This window comes from Heteronotia binoei, chromosome 1, assembly GCF_032191835.1.
Source record: "Heteronotia binoei isolate CCM8104 ecotype False Entrance Well chromosome 1, APGP_CSIRO_Hbin_v1, whole genome shotgun sequence".
In the NCBI taxonomy this organism is placed as follows: domain Eukaryota; kingdom Metazoa; phylum Chordata; class Lepidosauria; order Squamata; family Gekkonidae; genus Heteronotia; species Heteronotia binoei.
Window position 1 is genome coordinate 168,592,856 of NC_083223.1, and position 21,324 is coordinate 168,614,179.

At 40.9% G+C, this 21,324-nt stretch overlaps 2 protein-coding genes across 3 annotated transcripts in view; one reads left to right on the forward strand and one right to left on the reverse strand.

Moving 5' to 3' along the window:
• The window catches only part of QPCT (glutaminyl-peptide cyclotransferase), a 440,295-nt gene that overhangs the window by 366,442 nt on the left and 52,529 nt on the right, over positions 1-21,324 (reverse strand). The gene's annotated exons all lie outside the window — the stretch shown is intronic.
• SLC30A6 (solute carrier family 30 member 6) overlaps positions 4,212-21,324 on the forward strand; it is a 33,957-nt gene continuing 16,844 nt past the window's right edge. For both annotated transcript variants that reach the window (XM_060243962.1, XM_060243972.1), the window contains exons 1-8: positions 4,212-4,375; positions 5,525-5,611; positions 8,375-8,459; positions 9,326-9,368; positions 13,317-13,382; positions 15,304-15,384; positions 15,646-15,681; positions 19,958-20,052. In XM_060243962.1, the coding sequence (XP_060099945.1) occupies positions 4,373-4,375; positions 5,525-5,611; positions 8,375-8,459; positions 9,326-9,368; positions 13,317-13,382; positions 15,304-15,384; positions 15,646-15,681; positions 19,958-20,052 (496 nt within the window). In that variant the 5' untranslated portion in view covers positions 4,212-4,372. The remainder of the gene's footprint in view (positions 4,376-5,524; positions 5,612-8,374; positions 8,460-9,325; positions 9,369-13,316; positions 13,383-15,303; positions 15,385-15,645; positions 15,682-19,957; positions 20,053-21,324) is intronic.

Here is a 21,324-nt window from a genome sequence, read left to right on the forward strand (position 1 = left end):
CCATTCAACGTATTTTGTCCGGTGTAAATCTTCTTCCTCTGTAGGTGTCAGCTTTAAGGCTAGCGAGTTCAGTAACGCTTTTCCTGTCTCTACATTAGATGCTTTGTACATGGCTCCATTTTTAAAAACTAAGATGTCTGATGTAGGACTCCATCTGAAGCGTATGTTGGCTGTGTGCAATTTTGACACAAAGAGCTTTAGCTTCCTTCGTTTCATTAAGGCTTCAGGGGTAGGTGTAGTAGAGCTAGCACTTTTTTACCCTTATATGTAAGTGCCCCATTCAGCCTCACCTCCCTTAGAATCATATCTCTAGTTTTAGGAAAGACAAAGCTCACTAAAATGTCTCATGGCGTCCCTCTTCTTGCTGCCGTCATTACACCAAGTCTTTGAGCCTTCGCTATCGCAATCGATGACCCCTCCATTTTTAGAGTTTTCGTCAGCCACTTGTTCATAAATAAAGATAGTTCTGTGGCTTCTTCCTCTCCCTCCTCCATGCCTCTAAATTTAAGGTTTGCAGCCCTATAACAATTTTCCAGCATAGAGATTCTGCTTTCAAGCAGTGATTCATACTTTTTCATAGACTTAATGTCCTCTTTAAGCCCCATAGCAGCCTCGGCCGATTGTTCCGCCAATTTGGCGGTTACTGAAAGCTCTTTTGTAAGCTCCTGCATTCTGGATTGAATGGGCTTTAAAAAGTTTTCCATTGATTCTGTAAAAAAACGATGGATATCAGCTTTTAGGCCATTTAAGTCACGTTTACATAAGGGCGCTTCCTCGTCCTCTATCACCTGGCCCGGAGAGGGAGGGTTACTAGCAGCCATGTTTGAGATCAATCTAGTAGCAGGGCGACTGACCTTTTCTGCCACCGATTTCTCTCCTTTTGAAGTTGATCTCTTTTTGCTTTTTGTTTGCTGTCCCATTTAGAGAGTTTCCAACAGCGGAGTCTGGTGCCGTTAAATACCCGACGTAAAGGGGGAGATCAGGAGCTCCTTCAAAACACGTCCACCATACACCAGCGATGCTCGCCCCCCCCCCCCATGATTATTTTGAAAATTCCTCTTGGTTAAGATAACAGAATTAAGTCTAAATATTGTAAGATATATAACTCTAAATATTTATAGGATCAACATTTAAAAAAGCTGTTTGTAAAAATCCAGCTGACACCTCATTCAGATTTTTTTTTCTAGTCTCAGGCTGTATCTCCAGTTTGTCTATCTGCAGCTGCTATTTGGCTGTTTCAATATCTATGTCTAAGAAGTTTTTCACCTTTCTAAGCTTTTATTCATATCCTTCTCCCCCCAGTTCCTTGCTAAGGCAAAAAGTCTTAACATTTTCCTTTGGATCTCTTCTCTGCCCACCAATGTACACATTTTGGGCCCCTGAAAAACCAGTTCACTTCTCCCTGACCCTTAAAAAAACAAACTGGCTTTTCTTTCCTGTCTTAGTAGAATTACTGCATGCTCTAATCCTGTCATGCTTTCTGTTGTATCTTGGCACTTTCATTTCTTTCCTAGATTACCGCCAGCAGTGCCTCTGTCTTCTTGTTCAGAGTCTTTGATGCCTTTCCAACTAAGACTTTTTGGTTCTCTTTGGGTCAAATAAGACATCATGGTGTCCATAGGTCCAACCTACTATTTTAAAGTGATTTTAAAATGCTGTGAAGGCCCAATCTCAGTTAGGCCCACAGCATGACAGGCTGAGGCTCTGATTCCCCCTGCTCCTTTTCAAGTGCCAAAACAGCTGTGGGTGGGGTCTGTTTAGACAATTGAAAATGCCTGGGATGGAGAAAAAGATAACCTCAGCTCACCCTGCTGTAGCAGCAATCAGGATCAGGTCCTCACACTTTAAAATGGCAGTGGAGTTTCTGGGTGAGACCTATGGATGTTGTTACATCTACTCTGCTCCTCAGTCATAAGACTCCCAAGGTGGCTCCATCCTGCACAGCTAGCATAAACTGACTTCATCAACAATATAAAACAAAAATCCAGTGGCACATAAAAGACTAACATTTCAATATGAGCTTTCATGGGTCACAGGACATATTCTGAGGTCCTTTAATGAATATTAGCACAGGGTATTACACACCATATAGATATAGAAATAAAAGTAATTATCACCAAGGTTCGAGTCCCCCCCCCCATCCTGCCCCATAAAAATTCGTCAGTACATTTTCCATCACATATCTGACAACGTACACTGTGACCTATGAATGCTCATATTAAAATGTTAGTCTTTAAGGTTCCAGTAGATTTTTGCTTTATTTGACTTCAATAGACTATCCTAGCTATCTCTTTGTTGTTTGCCTTCAACATCTTCCATAGGTTTTTTTCTTGCTATTTCATATTGCTACAGATGGGGCCTGGATATATATAATTAGAAACATAGATCGGGAGAGCAGACTCTATGACTTTACAACCCGCTAAGGTTCCTCCCTTCTCCAAGTCTCTCAACCCAGTTGGCAACTCACCGCTACCTTATCACACCTTGTTTCAGTTCCAGCGCTCAGCAAATTAAAGGTCTTCAACTTGTACTAGCTATTCCACCTTCTTCCTTGTTGCCCTTTATATTTCTACAATTTAGTTCGGGAGGAACTGAAAAACCACTTAAAGTAGCCCAGATCAAGGAGGAAATGCATCTTTGATTTCATCTCCTATCTGTATATTTTTGTTTAGACGCAGTGGGCTAAGGTTTTACAGCTCCCCACATCGTTCTGATGCAACAGAAATTGCACTGTCATTAAGGAGTAAGCACAACCGAGGGGTGTCAAGCATCTGAATGCCTTTTAGATTCTAAGTGGTATTGGTCCACAGAAGGGGTTCTTTATGTCAGTTTACAGGGGTTAGTATGTCAGCAAGCACAGGGCCAGCCCTAGACTGGCACCCTAGGCAAGGCTAACTTCTGGTGCCCCCTGCACTGATAACATCACCAAGTCATCAGTGTGCCCAGACGGCTGGCACCCTAGGCAATTGCCTAGTGGCAGGGCCGGCCCTGAATGAGCGAGAGTATCTGACCCAGGAGCTTAACAATGAATACTTCAGTGGGTTACCATATTTTGAAAGCAAAAAAGAGGACATATTTCCTGACTGACTACTTCAAACAAGTGATCACTATGACAAATATCAGTTTTAAATATCCCTACAATTTAAAGAGGTAAAGGTAGTCCCCTGTGCAAGCACCACTCATTTCCAACTCTGGGGTAGCACTGCTTTCACAATGTTTCCATGGCAGACTTTTTATGGGGTGGTTTGCCACTGCCTTTCACAGTCATCTACACTTTCCCCCCAGCAAGCTGGGTACTCATTTTACTGACCTCGGAAGGATGGTAGGCTGAGTCAACCTGAGCCAGCTACCTGAACCTAGCTTCCGCTGGGATCGAACTCAGGTCATGAGCAGAGTTCAGACTGCATTACTGCAGCTTTACCACTCTGCGCCACAGGGCTTCATCCCTACAATTTAAGCTGTGATTGTTACTAACTAGGGATATTTATAACCTTCCCACCCCAAAAGAGGATATTTTCATCAGTTTTTTTAAAAAAAAAGTCCAAAAGGACATCACCCTGCCCCCCCCCCCCCAAAGAGAATAACTCTAGATAAATGAAACCTTATGCTGGAATAAATGCTGTTAGTCTCGATGTCCATGCCTCCTCCTGTAATTTTCCCTATATATTCCCTAAATGATTTCCTTTCCACATATTTGAAGTGAGCTCTGAATGACAACAGTGAAAGAGGCCATCGTGGCTCTACTTGGTGCGCAGAAGGTCCTAGGTTGAATCCCCATCATCTTCAGTAAGGATCAAGCTATGTAGGTGATGTGAAGTGCCTCAGCTTGAGACAACGGAGAGCAGCTGCCAGCCTGAGTAGACAATACCGATTTAGTTTCAGTATAAAGCAGGTTAGTGTGTTCATAGTGAAATAAATTTCGCTGGTTTTTAAGGTGACACCGACTGAACTTCTGTTTAATTTTCACCCGGCAACTGTTTCCAGTACTCCTGCTGAGACCTGGAACACCGTGCACAAACGAAGACCGGGCATTTGTAGCACTTCCACCACTGAAGGTACACAGCCAGCCCAACGACTGGCCCAGTTCCAGTCTGTAGCCACGGCTGCAACTCACGCCGTAAAGCTGATCAGCATTCCCGCCATTACTGCGATCTGTATTAACGCAAGCGCACAACACTCTCAATCTGTCACAGCGCCGACTGGAACGCCGCGTCTTGAGTGGGCTGGGCCTGAACGAAACCTGCCGTCAGTTCCTACTTTGGGTAGCATTTAGCCAATTAGGTATCATCTTATTTGACTTCCTTCTCGTCTCCATGGCGACAGCAGAAACCCGCCTTTTCCGGCCCCCTGAGGGAGCCGCTTGTTCCTCAATATGGTGAGTTGCTTTCTTTTCATATCATAGGATGGAAAGGGTTTGAAGGATTATAGTTAGGGCTTGAATTCTGTTGTGCATAAGCGTTTATGCAGTCAGTGTTTAGGATGCACCCAAAAATTGGGTGCAGGGTGAGACTGAGAGCTTCTGCGCTCCGCAGTCAATGGATTTGGGGCTGTTTCAGCGCCTTGATTGGCACCGCATTTTTGATACGTTTATAAATAGGGGGGAGGAAATTGCTTAGGTCGCCACTATTTTTTGCAAACTGATTTGGGGACTAGTAACGTGGCACGTAGAGTCTTTTCATGTAGAATTTCCTTCTCCACAGAGCTTGTATGGTACTACAGTGTTGGAGTTCGAGTGAAGAAAATGGGCTGAAGCCCTTTCTTAGCTTTGACTTCGTGTTCGTGAATTCGTTACTAGTCCTCTACCTAACCTTCCTTAAGGGGTGTTGTGATATTAATATTGTCTAAAGGTTGAGCTAGAAATATGGCAACTGTTACCCTGGAATGGTTATATAAATTCCAGCTGTTGAGTTTCTGTCTACTCTGTAGCAGCTGAAAGCATAGGAGCTTGAACTTCTCAAAAAAAATAAATCTTACACCTGTGCTGTGAACATGCCTAAATTTGAGAATACTTCTGGTACTATATCACAAGGTCACTGACTTTGTTAACAGTGTTATCTAATCCTAAAGAATTACTACATGGTTCGTTATCATGGTATTTCTGACTCGTTAGTGAATGCATGTATTCTCATGTTATGGCAAGCAACTCCAGTTTGCCCATTCAGACATTACAGCAAATTGGAACTTGATTTAAGGTTTCACAAATCAAGAAGCCTCTGTCAGTGCTCTGCTAGTGTGCAACAGCATGACAAGAAACAGTATTTGCACTAGTCACAGATAAGCAAGTTTATTGGGATATCTGACACCAGTGTGGCTCACCCCAGCTATTGAATGTTAACTTGTTTGGTTCCTAAACAAATGTCCTGCAATTTCACCTTTGCTTTGTGCCAATAATGCTGGTATTTCTTCTCTTTATTACAAAGTATTAAAAATAAGCTAATTTAATGAGAATGCTATTGCAAGAATTCATAGGTTCATTATAAAATGAAGAATTTAACCAAGATAAATGTTTTTTGCGTGTTTGCAGGGGACAATACATTTGTTTCGCAAATCACAGAAATCTCTCCTTGGCAAGTTAACACAGGAATTTAGATTAGTAGCAGCTGATCAAAGGGTGAGTGTTTTCTTTCAGAATATAGAAAATAATATTCTAGAGCAGTTGAATAACTTCATAGAATACCAAATGTAATTTTCTTTAGATGCATAAAAACATTTGTTCACCAGATTTTTAAAAAAGTTGATTGAAATGGAGGGAGTGTGGCAGTTTGTTCAGACTGCCACACCATGCAGTGATCCATGCAATGGTCACTTCCAGACTAGATTACTGTAACTCACTCCACGCTGGCTTACCCTTGAGACTGATCCAGAAACTGCAGCAGGTGCAGAATGCGGCAGCTCGCCTGCTGACTGCACCACCTTTACGGGTGGGCATTCGGCCGGTGCTCCACAGTCTGCATTGGCTGCCCATTGAGTACCAGATCCGCTTCAAGGTTCTAGTGCTAACATTTAAAGCCTTTCGCGGCTTGTGACCAACATACCTGCGGGACCATCTCTTTCCATATATGCCCAGGAGGTCGCTACGTTTGGCCTCCCAACATCTGGCCGTCCCCAGCCCAAGAGACGCCCGCCTCACCTCAACTAGGGCCAGGGCTTTTTCAGTCCTGGCCCAACCTGGTGGAATCAGCTCCCTATTGAGATCCGGGCCCTACCTGGTTTATTAGCCTTCCATAGGGCCTGTAAAACGGAGCTGTTCCTCCAGGCTTTTAGCTGAGACTGCGGGCTTCTATTCTTGATCTGGTTGGCCTCTCTGGCCAGCACTGTCATCTGTGCTAGGAATTGGAATAAAAACTGCCATCTCTATAAGATATCATGATCTGAGATGGCTAGGCTGGGCAATATGTGATGTCATGGTAATCTTGAGTGCTGTTGAGTTGTCTGTTTTAAAATGTTTTTATTATATGATGTTTATATATATATATATATATAATTGTTTTATTATATGTTGTACTCTGCCCTGAGCCCTATGGGGAATGGGGGGAATAGAAATTTATTAAAATTAAATAAATATATAATAAAAATAAATGTTTTGCTGAAAGATATATTCCATTAGCAAATGACCTTGCGCTCCACCTTTTTTCATGCCATCACACCAGCTCATTATACTAGTTAGATCATTGTTCTTTAAGTATTATTCACACGGGCTCCTCTCTTTCAGATGGCTGTTGTACAGTGCACAGCTACAGCCCTCCTGCAAATGCCAACAAGTGTAATTAGTGTAGATCCAAGGACATAATATTGTATAGCTGTGTCTAGACTATATAATTTCATCCTACAATGTTTTATTGTTCCAAAGGCAAAAGATGCTGCTGTGATTGTGGAGATCCCTGCTGTCTGCCTCTGTACATTGACTGCATTGCACTAAAATTTCTGCATGCAATCTCAGAATGGTTATTCGCATCTAAAGTAAAATTCAGTGAATTCTATTCCGGATTTCTCCTCATGAACCATTGCTTGTCCTTTTAAAATTTGTCTCATGCTGCCTGTTCCACCAGTCTGTTCCTTCTTTTTCTAATCTCTGTCTCTTTCAAAGAAAGGAAAGGAAAGATCCCCTGTGCAAGCATCAGTCGTTTCCGACTCTGGGGTGACGCTGCTTTCACAACGTTTTCACGGCAGACCTTTTTATGGGGTGGTTTGCCATTGCCTTCCCCGGTCATTACACTTTCCCCCCAGCAAGCTGGGTACTCATTTTACCGACCTCTGAAGGATGGAAGGCTGAGTCAACCTTGAGCCGGCTACCTGAACCAGCTTCCACTGGAATCGAACTCAGGTCATGAGCAGAGGGCTCCAACTGCAGTACTGCAGCTTTACCACTCTGCGCCATGGGGCTCTTTCAAATCCCTCTTTAAAACCTGCTTCTACAAAAAAATAAAAATAAATTCATGTATCATCTCTCATTTTTTGCTATGTTTGTTTTTCTTAGATATGTTATCCAGCTGGTTTACAGTCTCTTGCTTCTGTGTTTAAAAGTGCACCTAGTACGTTTAATGTTAAATATTAGTATCATGGAGGACGATACAGAAATATATAATAGTTGGGGAGAAAAAACTCTGTAAATACATTTGGACAAACGAGAAATCTTTATTGTGCAGCTTTTATTATTCTAGTACTTCTGTTGCTCTATTTGAAGCAATCTGATAAAAATGCACTAAGTACCCCAGCAATCTGAGTCTCACTGGCCACAACAAATACAGGCCATGATCAATGTTCCCTCTAAGTTGCAGAGTCTTGTGAGCAAAAAATTCTACTGGCATTATAGCTGTTATAGCTAAATTTGTGTTCTGGGGTCATCCTTCCTGAGCTAAGACAAAAATCTGTGAGCTGGAGGCTAAAAATCTGTGAGCTAGCTCATGCTAACTCAGCTTAGAGGGAACACTGGCCATGATATCTTTTTGCATCTTCTTTGTCAGACCTGTCTAATATTTATTCAGCAACTTTTCAGAATATTGTTCTTATTCAGAAGGCTAATTATCAGTTGTTGTGATTGTTCTGTAGCTAGCTGCTGTTTATTTGTTTGTTCATTCAGTCTTGTTTGTGTTGTATAATTTTTGCATTCTGTTTTGAACTTCTTTGACACACTTTGGTAGTCTGTTTTGTAGACAAAGGTGAGCTAAAACACATACAAGATTTTTTTTCATAGTATGTGGCGGTGCTGACTCTGAAATCAGCAACAGATTGAAGCTAGTGGTATTTCAAATAGGCCATTCAAAATTATTATATGTATGCATAAATATATTACAGGATCATAGCTTTTTTAATCAAGTTGAGGTTTATGCAGTTTAATTTTAATTATTTTGCTGAATTAACTTATTTGTTACAGACGTGGAAAATCTTGCTGTTTGGGGCAATAAATGTAGTTTGTACTGGCTTCCTGCTTATGTGGTGCAGTTCAACAAACAGTATAGGTATGTTCATTTCTTGCAGTACATTTTTGGGTACAATATATATCATAGTAGTAGTTTTAAGTGAAATAAGGCTGTATAATAAATAGTACATTTCTGATACTTTTCCCCAAGATGTGCCATAGACTGTTTTGTGGATTCACTGCTTTTGCTTCTCTCTTGAGGTTTGTCAGGCAGAATATAATAGCATAATAAAATTACTTAGGATTAATCCTAAAAGACATGATACCTTGTCTAGATTTACAGTTTACTGCTAAATCAGTACCAGCTGGAGGCTACTTGAACATGCTGGTGTCAAGTACTATTTGTGTTGAAAGTATCTAGATGCATCTGTATTTTGCTAAATGCTACCAAGTAAACTTGTGACTTCTATCGCCTTGATGGACATTTTCATTCTGGGGTGGGTCTTGAATATGCCATTTTTGCAGAATGGCATATTGTGCAATTGCATGGTTATTGTGAGAGATTGAAAAAAGTTAAATCTGTGGATGTGGGCAAAAGGATAATAAAGATTATTTTTTCTTAATGTTGCTTGTTTGGTTGTGTTATGCTCCCTGCCCCAGAAAACACTGCCCAATTGATTGCTTCAGGCATTGGCCTGAAGAATAGTGGGGTTAGAGAAAATTGTGTTTCAGCTGCTTGCAAATGTTCTTCAGCAGTTGCTCATCTTCCAGCAGTAATGCCTTTCTCCAACAGCCCTAACATTTGCAACCCTAGCTGTTGTTTTGCAGTCTCTGTGGAGCTCTGGCCCACTGCTGCCATTCTGTATTGTAGTTAAAAAGAGATATCTTTATAGTAAATGTGGTTGTGCATTAAAATATAGTAAATGTGCTTTTGTGCATTAAAATGTAAAGTTATTTTTTCAACAGCTTTAACTGCATATACCTACCTGACCATCTTTGATCTTTTCAGGTATGGTTGCTTTTAAAAATCTCGATCTAATCTTTTAAAATTTATTTGGTAATTCTTGTCCTTTTATTTGTTAAAACCATACAGCACAGCATACATATATCCTGTAATTTTTTTATACAAAAGTATTTCATGGATTGATTATATTTCTATAGGTGATGGTGCTATCAAGTCTTTTCACTTTGTTATATGTGTAATAAACAAGAGCTTGTATGTTTCCTGAAAGTCATAATAGGCAATTTTTCATACTGGGTGCAGTCTAGAGGAAATTAAGCATACTTAAATCCCATTGATGCCAAATCACTGAATGTTTTCTTTGAAATGCACCTGGTATATCTGCTTAGTTGTTTGAGTAAGTATGGTGTTCTTGTTCAGTCAGCATCTTATGGTACCGTAATTGGAGAATGGGCTGAAATCCTGTTTACAAACCTGCAGTTGGTTCTTGTGTATTGCATTTATGAATTGTATATACAAGTCAGAGACCTAGAAGGACACACAGGGAAACTGAAATCTAATTTTCCTCCTTCCATGCTGCCTCTCATTTTTCTTCCTCCTTTCCTCTGTTTTCTCCCTAAATGCTTGTCAGCCTGTGTTATTCCTCCCTTGAATTTGTCTCTCCCCCCCCCCCCCCTCTGCTTACTCCAGTGCCACTTCCTTCTTCTCTCTCCGTGGCTGTTATTTTTTCCTGTCTGCCCCCTTCTCACCTCTCAGTGGTTCTCTTCCCTCCTTGACCTCTGCTTCCCCTGCTCCTCTGCAGCATATCACTGCAACTGATTCCTAGGAGAGGGCTTTAAATTATTGGCTCTTAATCATTAATCCATTTTGCTCACTAAGTGCACAGTATTATAATTGAATCCCCGCTCACCAGGCTACCAAAAAAACCTTAGGACATAAAATAGCACTGTAGACAAGGCACCCTTGTTTATCCTGTATCTAATTCTGAACATTGTCATAGATGTTGATAATTAAATCCACAGATTAGGGCCTCATTCAGTCAATATAGATTTTTCTACAGGCCTGTAGCAACCCCTAGGTTTGCAGAAAAAATCTGAGAACTTTTTCAAAAGGCAAGAAGACTTTAAAATGATACACCAATCTCAGACACTCTTTCAAAGAGACCCTTGTGCCTGATGACCACAAGCCAACTCCTTAATGTTAAGTTTGATTCCTGTTTGGACCATGTCACCTTTTTTAGGGGTCTGATGAAGAAACCTAGACTCTAGAGATTTTATTCTCAAAATGGGGTCATTAATTCAAAACAACTCTGCACTACTGACTATCAGAAGCCATTGCAAATGGGCCTGCCTAAAAAGCCAAATGCCTCACAGGCTCTGAATGTTCTGAGATTTGTAGATCAGTCCCTGGGAGGGCCATAAACCCCATCTAAGAATCACTACTCTAAATTCTTGTCTAGATTCTGCAGTATATATTGTTTGGCCTGCACAGATATTGCTATTTTTGTTGTTGTTGTGAGTTTTTTGGTTGTGGGGAGTATTTGCCCTCACTTTTAAACTTTTTGGGAGGTAAATCCGAGTGTTCCCCCAGGTTTGCAGGAATCTCCGCTCTTGTTCTTAGTATTGTTTTGATCCATATGGTAGGTTTATACATGGCTATTAGATGTATAAATAAACTCAGGTCTGTGACTTTCATTGTTTGATCATGCTGCTCTTCTGTGTACTTTCATTTACTATAATGAATGATCAGCATGTATAAGTGACTGCTGTGGAGGAAAGATCCTACTCGTTGCTGGTTCCATTGCACTATTACTATAATGCTTACATGTAAGGAGGAGTTTGCAGGCTTTTCTTACTTAGTTATCTCACTATTATTAATGCTGCTAGGAGGAAGAAACTTTATTGTTGGAAAACATTTATTAGCAGCCTTTCTTCCTTATGAAGCTTAAGGTGGCTGAAAACATAGGTAAAACCCATAAAATAAAAACATAAAGCCAAAATTTAAAATCACAACTCAGGATGACTAGTACACTTAACAAAACAAAGTTTTAAATAAAACAATCTTCAGTTGCTGCCTAAAGAATAGAAGTGAGGGGGCCAGGTACACCTATCAGGGGAGGTTGTTCCATAATTGTAAGACTGCCACTGAAAAGGTCCTCTGTCTTATAATGTCAAGCTCGGATATTTGCAGTAATGAAGTCCTTTGTTTTATTTCAAATTAACTGCTTTATTTAAAACTCCAAGGTGCTCACAAGACATGGTCTTTGAGAAGACTGAGATATTAAAGGTTACAAGATGCTATACAGGGTATCATAAACTGTTACAAAAACCACACCATTCAAATCTGGGGTTCAAAGGGCACAGCAGTAAATTTCCTCTACTCTACAATAACATTCTATCACCAACTCGTGAACTGATAAGGCCTGTGAAGTGCCTGGGATTGCAGGGGAGTTTGGGCATTAGACATAGCAAGACAATTACCATTATGTAAACATCCTTTGCCAGATGGCAGCAGGGACGCGGCAAAGGGGTAGGGGGTAGGGAATGGAGGAAAGCCAGGACTTCTGCTTGACGTTAGATCAACCATATTTATAATGAAAAATAGAAGGACTTGACACATATACCCACCAAACAAGCTTCTTTACTTGATGGGACAGTCAGAGAGGCTGTGATCTTTTTTTCCCAGGCAGGAACATGGGAGGAGGAGGTCTTTCAGACACACTGCTTGGAAGCTGTGTAAGGCTTTAAAAAGTCAAAACAAACACTTTGAATTGGGCTGGGGTGTGGATCAATAGCCAGTGTAATTGCTGTAGTTATCAGGGTCACATGCTCAGCAATAGTGCTGTATTTGCTTGTAGTGCTGAACAGTAGTCTACTTAGCAGCATTCTGTACGAGCTACAGCCTTTGAACACTCTTCAAGGATAGCCCCAAGTAAAGTGCATTGAAGTAATTCAGCCTAGATATAATTAATCATGGATCACTATGATTAGATCATACTGACCCAGAAACACATAGTTGATGCATCAGCTTCAGCTAGGCAAAAGCACTCTGACCCACCATAGTTACCTGGTTTTTTAAAGTGACGCTGTACCAAAATGTGAGCCTGGTTTTTCAAGAGGAGTATAACCCCATCCAAAACAGGAGAGCTCTTAAGTCCCAGGTCTGCCTTTCTTTTAACGCAGAGAACCTCTGTCTTATCAGGAGTAAGTTTTACCTTGTCCACCCTCATCCAGCGCATTACTAACTCCAAGCACTGGCTTAGAACATCAGCATCCTTGAATTAGGTGTGAAAGAATGTAGAGCTGGGTATCACCTGCATATTGGTGACAATGCAATCAAAACCTCCTGATGATCTCTCCTGGTAGGCTTATATAGATATTAAATAGCATATGGGATAAGAGCAAACTTTGTGGCTTGCCACAGGTTAATGGCCATGAGGCAGAGCAGGAATTCCCCAGCATCACCTTCTGGGATGCCCCCCATAGGATTTGAACCACCATAACATGGTGCCCCCAGTCCTAGTGCTGAGGGATGGCTCAGTAGGATACTCTGGTTGAAGGCTGTTGAGAGAGCTGACAGAACTAGCATGGTCACATTCTTCCTGTCTGATTCTCACCATTCTTTTATTTGCTGACAGGGACCCCAGAATTAGGAGGACAATGAATATCTCAGCAGTGTCCCTCACTGAAGACCCTGGAACCAATTAGCTTTTTCTCTGTCCATCATCATTCTGTTTGTTTACTTTTAGTTGTAAGCAGCCTTGTTTGGAAGATGGATTTATTCCTTTAGCCAAATAAACAACGGACATTTTGCTAGTTCTGTAAAAATGAACAACTGAATGCAATGTGTTTGTTTTGAAACTGATGTTAGAACCATGAGCTATTTTATTGAGTTACTATTAACTTTTATCAAGTGTTTTCAGAAGGTACATTTTAGAACATAAAGTCCTTTAAACTCTCTTGTTTGAATTCTCATTGATGTTTTTCTCCTATTCAGCTTAATAACATGCTTAGTAAGTTATTGGGTAATGATGAAGAAGCCCAGTACAACTTATTCATTTGGGTAAGTTCCTGTAATATGTATTATAGCTTTATTACATGTTCTGAAAATGTTTGAAAGATTACTTTGTAATCCAGATAATGATAAATGTTTTTCACTGAAATAAAGACTGTTTATAGAACCACATTTCTCAACTGGATTTGAGAGGACCAGAATTTGTGTACAAAAATATCAATCTTCATAAGAGAAAAAATGCCTTAAAATGCTGACTAATTATGATTTAATATGCTCCACAGAGGACACTGTAATGCTCAGAGCAGCAGTTGAATATCACTTAAAAGAAATTTGGTTGGGGGAAATTGGCCTGTTCAAGCTTTTATGACCATAAAGAATTGTGGAAGGAGAGATTTTGAGAGGTGGGAGGGGTTTTCAAATGGTGTTTTCCCATTCCCCCAAGGTTCCTTGTAGGGTCCCTGCTTGTGCTCCATAAGTTGTCTCATTGTTGTTTATACACTTGACCATCTGTGAGAAGACCAGTTTATGTAGCACCTATATCACTTGCTGGAGAAGAGAATATAGTCCATCTTCTATAGATTAGTGGTATTCACTACAGAGAGCCACATTCACAGAGAGCCAGTTTGGTGTAGTGGTCAAGTGTAGTGGACTCTTATCTGGGAGGTTTGATTCTCCACTCCTCCACTTGCAGCTGCTGGAATGGCCTTGGTTCAGCCATCGCTCTCGCAGTTTGTCCTTGGAAGGGCAGCTTCTTGGGAGAGCTCTCTCAGCCCCACCTACCTCACAGAGTGTCTGTTGGCGGGGGCGGGGTGAGGTAAAAGGAGATTGTGACCACTCTGAGATTCAGAGTGAATGGCAGGATATAAATCCAATATCATTAATATCATCATCATCACAATTATGACTAACCAGAAGAGCCACATGACTATTGTATGCCCTGTTCACCATCCCACCAACACACAAACAATAATATAACTGTTACTACTATATGATCCTAGCCTTTATAATTACCAGGTTACTTCTGAGCATCTAGTGTTGTCTCTCCGCACTATAGAATAAAGTTAAGAGTCCAGTGGCACTTTTAAAACCACCAAATTTTTATTCAAGGTATGAGCTTTTGTGTGCACACACACTTCTTCAGATACTATGAAATGGAAGGATTTTGTGTAAGGATTGCTAAACTCTACTACAACACATATGTTGGGGAAGAAGGCAAGAAAGGGAGAAATCTCAGTTTTTTCTGCAAACATACTGCAGTAAAAGTGGTATCCTAATAAACATTGGATAGATCTGGATATTCATGAGTAGTTTATGCAATTTTAAAAAAACTCTTAAGTATAGCAAGATAGCCTGGAGAAAGAGGTATTAGCTGTGCAGAAGCCTGGTTGTCTTAAAGATAACTATAAATAGTCTAGAATTTCAGTAAAAAACCCCCAGAGTTTTCCAACATCTACAAAATGTAATTGTGTAAATGCTTCTCTAAAACATTTTCTTTCTGTAGAAAAGAGCAAGAGTCCAGTAGCATCTTAAAGTCAACAAAATTTGTGGCAGAGTTTTTGTGAGCCATAGCTCACTTCTGATATCTTCAGAAGTGAGCAGTGTCTCATGAAACTCATACCCTGCCACAGATTTTTAGTCTTTAAGGTGCTACTGGACTCCTGCTCTTTTCTGCTGCTATAAACACAGCTACCCATCTTGATCTATTTTCTTCCTGAATATGCCATTATTTATTGTTCCTAATTGGACTGCAGTCTTTCTACATTTGTATTCTTTGAAATTGATTGATTTTGTCATGCAAACTTTATGCAAGATTATAGCTTTGGTAATTTACAGATGTGGCAAAAAATGTAGTCTAAAATTTTAAAATCCTCATAATTTTGATGCGTTTAGTGGCAGTACATCATTTTCAAATGAAAATCAGAATGAGTTATCGGTTCATGTTGGTTTAAAGTGTGTTCTCATATTCCAGGTTTGAGAGATTTGAAGTGCTAGCAGTATTTGCTTCCACAGTTCTGGCACAACTTGGAGCTCTTTTTATACTAAAAGAAAGGTAGGACTGTATACTACTTCATGTATGCTTGATACATATGGTGGTCAAGTCAACTGCAGTGAAATATTAGGGTCCCCCCCCCAAAAAAAAAATATTGTAGCTAAAAAGCAAGCCTTTAGCAATGACTCCCAAGTGGTGATGTTTTATAACAGGCCTGATGATGGATGCTTATGTGGAACGTGAAGATGATGTGATAAGAACATAACAGATTTCTTGATAGAAATGCATTGATTGTAAAGGTGTGATTCTTGTGTCTTGTAGTGCTGAACGATTTCTGGAGCAGCCAGAGATTCACACGTAAGAAACTGTTTATAATATACAAAAATGTTAAATATTGCAAGTAATAAATATGTCGTTTCCTGTAATGCAAGACTAGGTTTTTCTCAGGTATTCCATCAAAAAGAAAAGAGAAGGTCATATTACATTTGCATACAGGTTGCAGTTAAGTCAAGCAGTTTTTTTTCTTTGTGTGTAACTTTCCTTAGTAAGACCATCTTACATTCTGGGTCTGCTTCCTTTTGTGTAAATATGGTACCAAATAATAGGGAGCTGAATTTACAGATTACAATTAGTAGCACTAAATGTTTCATAGGGTGAAACATGCATTGAAGTCAGTGGCAAAACTCCTAAGAACATAAGAACATAAGAGAAGCCATGTTGGATCAGGCCAACGGCCCATCAAGTCCAACACTCTGTGTCACACAGTGGCAAAAAATGTTATATACACACATACACTGTGGCTAATAGCCACTGATGGACCTGTGCTCCATACACTGTGGCTAATAGCCACTGATGGACCTGTGCTCCATATTTTTATCTAAACCCCTCTTGAAGGTGGCTATACTTGTGGCCGCCACCACCTCCTGTGGCAGTGAATTCCACATGTTAATCACCCTTTGGGTGAAGAAGTACTTCCTTTTATCCGTCTTAACCTGTCTGCTCAGCAATTTCATCGAATGCCCACGAGTTCTTGTATTGTGAGAAAGGGAGAAAAGTACTTCTTTCTCTACTTTCTCCTTTCCATGCATTATCTTGTAAACCTCTATCATGTCACCCCGCAGTCGACGTTTCTCCAAGCTAAAGAGTCCCAAGCGTTTCAACCTTTCTTCATAGGGAAAGTGCTCCAGCCCTTTAATCATTCTAGTTGCCCTTCTCTGCACCTTCTCTAAAGCTATAATATCCTTTTTGAGGTGCGGCGACCAGAACTGCACACAGTACTCCAAATGAGACCGCACCATCGATTTATACAGGGGCATTATGATACTGGCTGATTTGTTTTCAATTCCCTTCCTAATAATTCCCAGCATGGCATTGGCCTTTTTTATTGCAAACGCACACTGTCTTGACACTTTCAGTGAGTTATCTATCATGACCCCAAGATCTCTCTCTTGATCAGTCTCTGCCAGTTCACACCCCATCAACTTGTATTTGTAGCTGGGATTCTTAGCCCCAATGTGCATTACTTTGCACTTGGCCACATTGAACCGCATCTGCCACGTTGACGCCCACTCACCCAGCCTCAACAGATCCCTTTGGAGTTCCTCACAATCCTCTCTGGTTCTCACCACCCTGAACAATTTAGTGTCATCCGCAAACTTGGCCACTTCACTGCTCACTCCGAACTCTAAATCATTTATGAACAAGTTAAAAAGCATGGGACCCAGTACCGAGCCCTGCGGCACCCCACTGCTTACCGTCCTCCACTGCGAAGACTGCCCATTTATACTCACTCTCTGCTTCCTATCACTCAGCCAGTTTTTGATCCACAAGAGGACCTGTCCTTTTACTCCATGATTCTCAAGCTTTCTAAGGAGCCTTTGATGAGGAACTTTATCAAAAGCTTTCTGGAAGTCAAGGTAAACAACATCTATCGGGTCTCCTTTGTCCACATGTTTGTTCACCCCCTCAAAGAAATGCAACAGGTTAGTGAGGCAAGATCTTCCCTTGCAGAACCCATGCTGAGTCTTCCTCAATAACCCGTGTTCATCAATGTGCCTACTCATTCTGTCCTTGATAATGGTTTCTACCAACTTTCCCGGTATTGAAGTCAGACTGACTGGCCTGTAGTTTCCCGGATCTCCTCTGGAACCTTTTTTAAAGATGGGGGTGACATTTGCTACCTTCCAGTCCTCAGGAATGGAGGCAGATTTCAATGAAAGATTACAGATTTTTGTTAGAAGATCCACAAGTTCAACTTTGAGTTCCTTCAGAACTCTCGGATGTATGCCATCCGGACCCGGTGACTTATTAGTTTTTAATTTGTCTATCAGTTGTAGGACCTCCTCATTTGTCACCTCAATCTGACTCAGGTCTTTCAACACCCCTTCCAAAATTAGTGGTTCTGGGGCGGGCAAAAAGTTCTCGTCTTCTACAGTGAAGACGGAGGCAAAAAATTCATTTAGCTTTTCAGCCATTTCCCTATCCTCCTTCAGTAATCCTTTTACCCCATGGTCATCCAAGGGCCCCACTGCCTCCCTGGCTGGTTTCCTACTTCTAATATATTTGAAGAAAGTTTTATTGTTGGTCTTTATGTTTTTTGCAATATGCTCCTCATAGTCCCTTTTTGCCTGCCTGATCACAGTCTTGCATTTGATTTGCCACAGCCTGTGTTCCCTTTTACTAATCTCACTTGGACTGGTTTTCCACCGCTTAAAGGAGTCCTTCTTACCTTTTACAGCTTCCATTACTTTGTTTGTTAACCACGCAGGCCTTTTCTTATGCCTGTTTGTGCCTTTCCTAACTTGTGGTATGTATTTTATCTGAGCTTCTAGGATTATAGTTTTAAATAGCGTCCAAGCTTTCTCAAGGGTTTTGACCGTATGTACCTTTCCTTTCAGTTTCTTCCTCACATGCCTCCTCATCTCAGTGTATTTACCCCTTTTAAAGTTAAACGTGGTTGTGGTGGTCTTTTTGGACAACTCCCTATTTATACAAACGGTGAAATCAATAACATTATGGTCACTGCTCCCAAGCGGCGCAATCACTTTTACATCTCTCACCAAGTCTTGGGCATTACTTAGGACCAAATCCAGGATCGCCCCACCCCTGGTAGGTTCTGAGACCATCTGCTCCATAGCACAGTCATTGAGAGCATCAAGAAACTCAATCTCTTTCTCTCGACCAGAACACATATTGACCCAATCAATCTGCGGGTAGTTAAAATCACCTATTACAACACAGTTTTTACGTTTAGCCGCTATCTTTAAGCCTTCCATCATATTATAATCGTCCTCTCTCTTTTGATTTGGTGGGCGATAACAAACTCCCATAGTTAAATTTCCTTTTGGGCCCTCTATTTCAACCCAAAGCATTTCTAAAAGTGAATCTAATTCTCTGATCTCAGCCTTACTGGACCGTATATCCTCTCTGACATACAGAGCCACCCCACCTCCAACCCTTCCCTCCCTATCCTTCCGATATAGCTTATATCCAGGAATCACCGTGTCCCACTGATTCTCCTCATTCCACCAAGTTTCTGAAATTCCCACAATGTCTATGTTTTCTCCCAGCACTAAACATTCCAATTCACCAATTTTACTTTGAACACTTCTAGCATTTGCATACAAACATCTATAATTTCCCAGGCGAGCTAGGCCCGCCACCTTCCTCCTGCCGCCTCGAGACACTGGCAGACAGTCCATATTGTTTGTCACCTTCACAGTGGACAACTCCGGTCCGTTACCCGGTAGAAAAATAGCAGCTAACCCTTCATCTCTTTGAGACGAGTCCTCCCGAACCAGAGACATTTCATCTCCTGTCGGCTTTCCCCCAAGATTTAGTTTAAAAACTGCTCTGCCACCTTTTTGATTTTAAGCGCCAGCAGCCTGGTTCCATCCGGGGACAAGTGGAGACCGTCTCTTTTGTACAGCTCCCGCTTGTTCCAGAAAGCATCCCAGTGCCTAACAAACTTAAACCCTTCCTCCTTACACCATCGTCTCATCCACACATTGAGACTTCTAATTTGTGCCTGTCTCTCCTGCCCTGCACGTGGAACAGGTAGCACTTCCGAGAAGGCTACCTTGGAGGTCCTGGCCTTAAGTCTCCCGCCTAGCAGCCTAAATTTTTCCTCCAGGACCTCACGACTGCATTTCCCCACATCGTTGGTGCCAACATGCACCACGACCACAGGCTCCTCCCCAGCACTGTCTATCAGTCTATCTACTACACGCGTAATGTCCGCTACCTTCGCACCAGGCAGGCAAGTCACCATACGGTCAGTACGCGGTTTCGCCACCCGGCTGTCTACTTGCCTAATGATCGAATCTTTTGAATTTAATGGCAGTGGATTGAATCTGTTGATATAAACCCTCTCACATAACAGTTTTTTAAAAAAATATTTTCGTAATAGTCAAAATTTGCTGCTGAGAAATATATCAAACTTGTGGGTATGCTATATAAATCAGTTTTTCTTACATTTGTAGTCAGGATAAGTTAAACTCAGTTTTCTATTTCAAAAAGCATTTTTCAACATAATAAAAAAACTGGAAACTATAATGATAAATGGAAAGAAATGGGCTAACTGGTAATTTTATTTGGCAGCATATTGAGGAATTCTTTCTTTACTGTTTTCTAGGGGTCGATTGTTGGTTGGTACCTTTGTGGCACTCTCTTTCAACCTGTTTACGATGCTTTCTATTAGGAATAAGCCCTTTGTTTACGTCTCTGAAGGTATGGAATAAATAAATGTGGAAAAATTAACTCAGTAATAATGTTGATGAATACTGAGTTGGCTTGATTTATTTTCCAGCCTTTACTAGTGGTTGTTACTAATGCTTTCCCTTCCCTAAGTTGTCTGGTTACATAGGCTGTTTTGAGAAATTGTGATAAGAAGTTGTGTGGTTAGCTGTGATGTCAAATGCAGACTTACTAATAAATTATAGCTTATCTGGGAGTATTAACTTGGGGTTCTTAATTGGAGTTTGTGATTGGTGGTTAACCACAGTTTTTAATAACTGAATTGTTGCATCCAAAATTTTAAAATCTCAGTTTGTTCAGTTGCATTGGACCTCACAGCAGGCAACCTGGACACAGTGTTGAGCTCAAGCCTGTCTTGAGAACAAATTTAAAAGGCAATGAGACTAGAACTCTGGTCATATGTGATGAACCCAGCCATGATCATGTGTTTCTTAAGTTTATATTTTATTTTTGAGAGATAGAAAGGAAATTTAGGGAACATGAGGAAAGTGCAATAGAAAGCTGAGAGAAAAATTGAGGGCTGTAAAAACTTTTTTGTCTGGAATGATGTAGACTTACAGGCAGATGAAGGGAAGGGAAAAATTACGGCTTTAAAAGATAACTCTGAATGAAGTTGGTTGACATGGCCAAGACCAGTGTTACAGGAAGCACCATTGCATTTCAGGCATGTGGGTGCTCAGAGGTCATCCTGAGTCTCTGCTTGGTGATGTGCTGGCTGTCTAAAGTCTGCCTAACTGTTGGAGGTAGATCCAGGTGGGCAGCCGTGTTGGTCTGAAGCAATAGAACAAAGTCCAGTAGCACCTTTAAGACCAACAAAGTTTTATTCACAATGTAAGCTTTCATGCACATGCATACTTCATCTGACAAATGCTCAGAGCTTTTTTTTTAGCAGGAACACACAGGAACGCAGTTCTGGCTTGCTTGTTGTTATGTTGTGTGGCCTAATATGTAAATGAGTTCCTGCTGGGCTTTTTCTACCAAAAAAGCCCTGTGTAAAACAATGGTGACATCAGGGGGTGTGGCCTAACATGCAAATGAGTTCCTGCTGGGCTTTTTCTACAAAATGCCCTGCGACCGCTTACATTGTGAATAAAACTTTAGAACAAAATAGGAGTCAAGTAGCACATTTAAGACCAACAAAGTTTTATTCAGAATGTAAGCTTTTGTATGCATGCGTACTTCCTCAGATGAGGGAATGACGAATGAATAAAATTTTGTTAGTCTTCAAGCTGGTGCTGTTGTTGT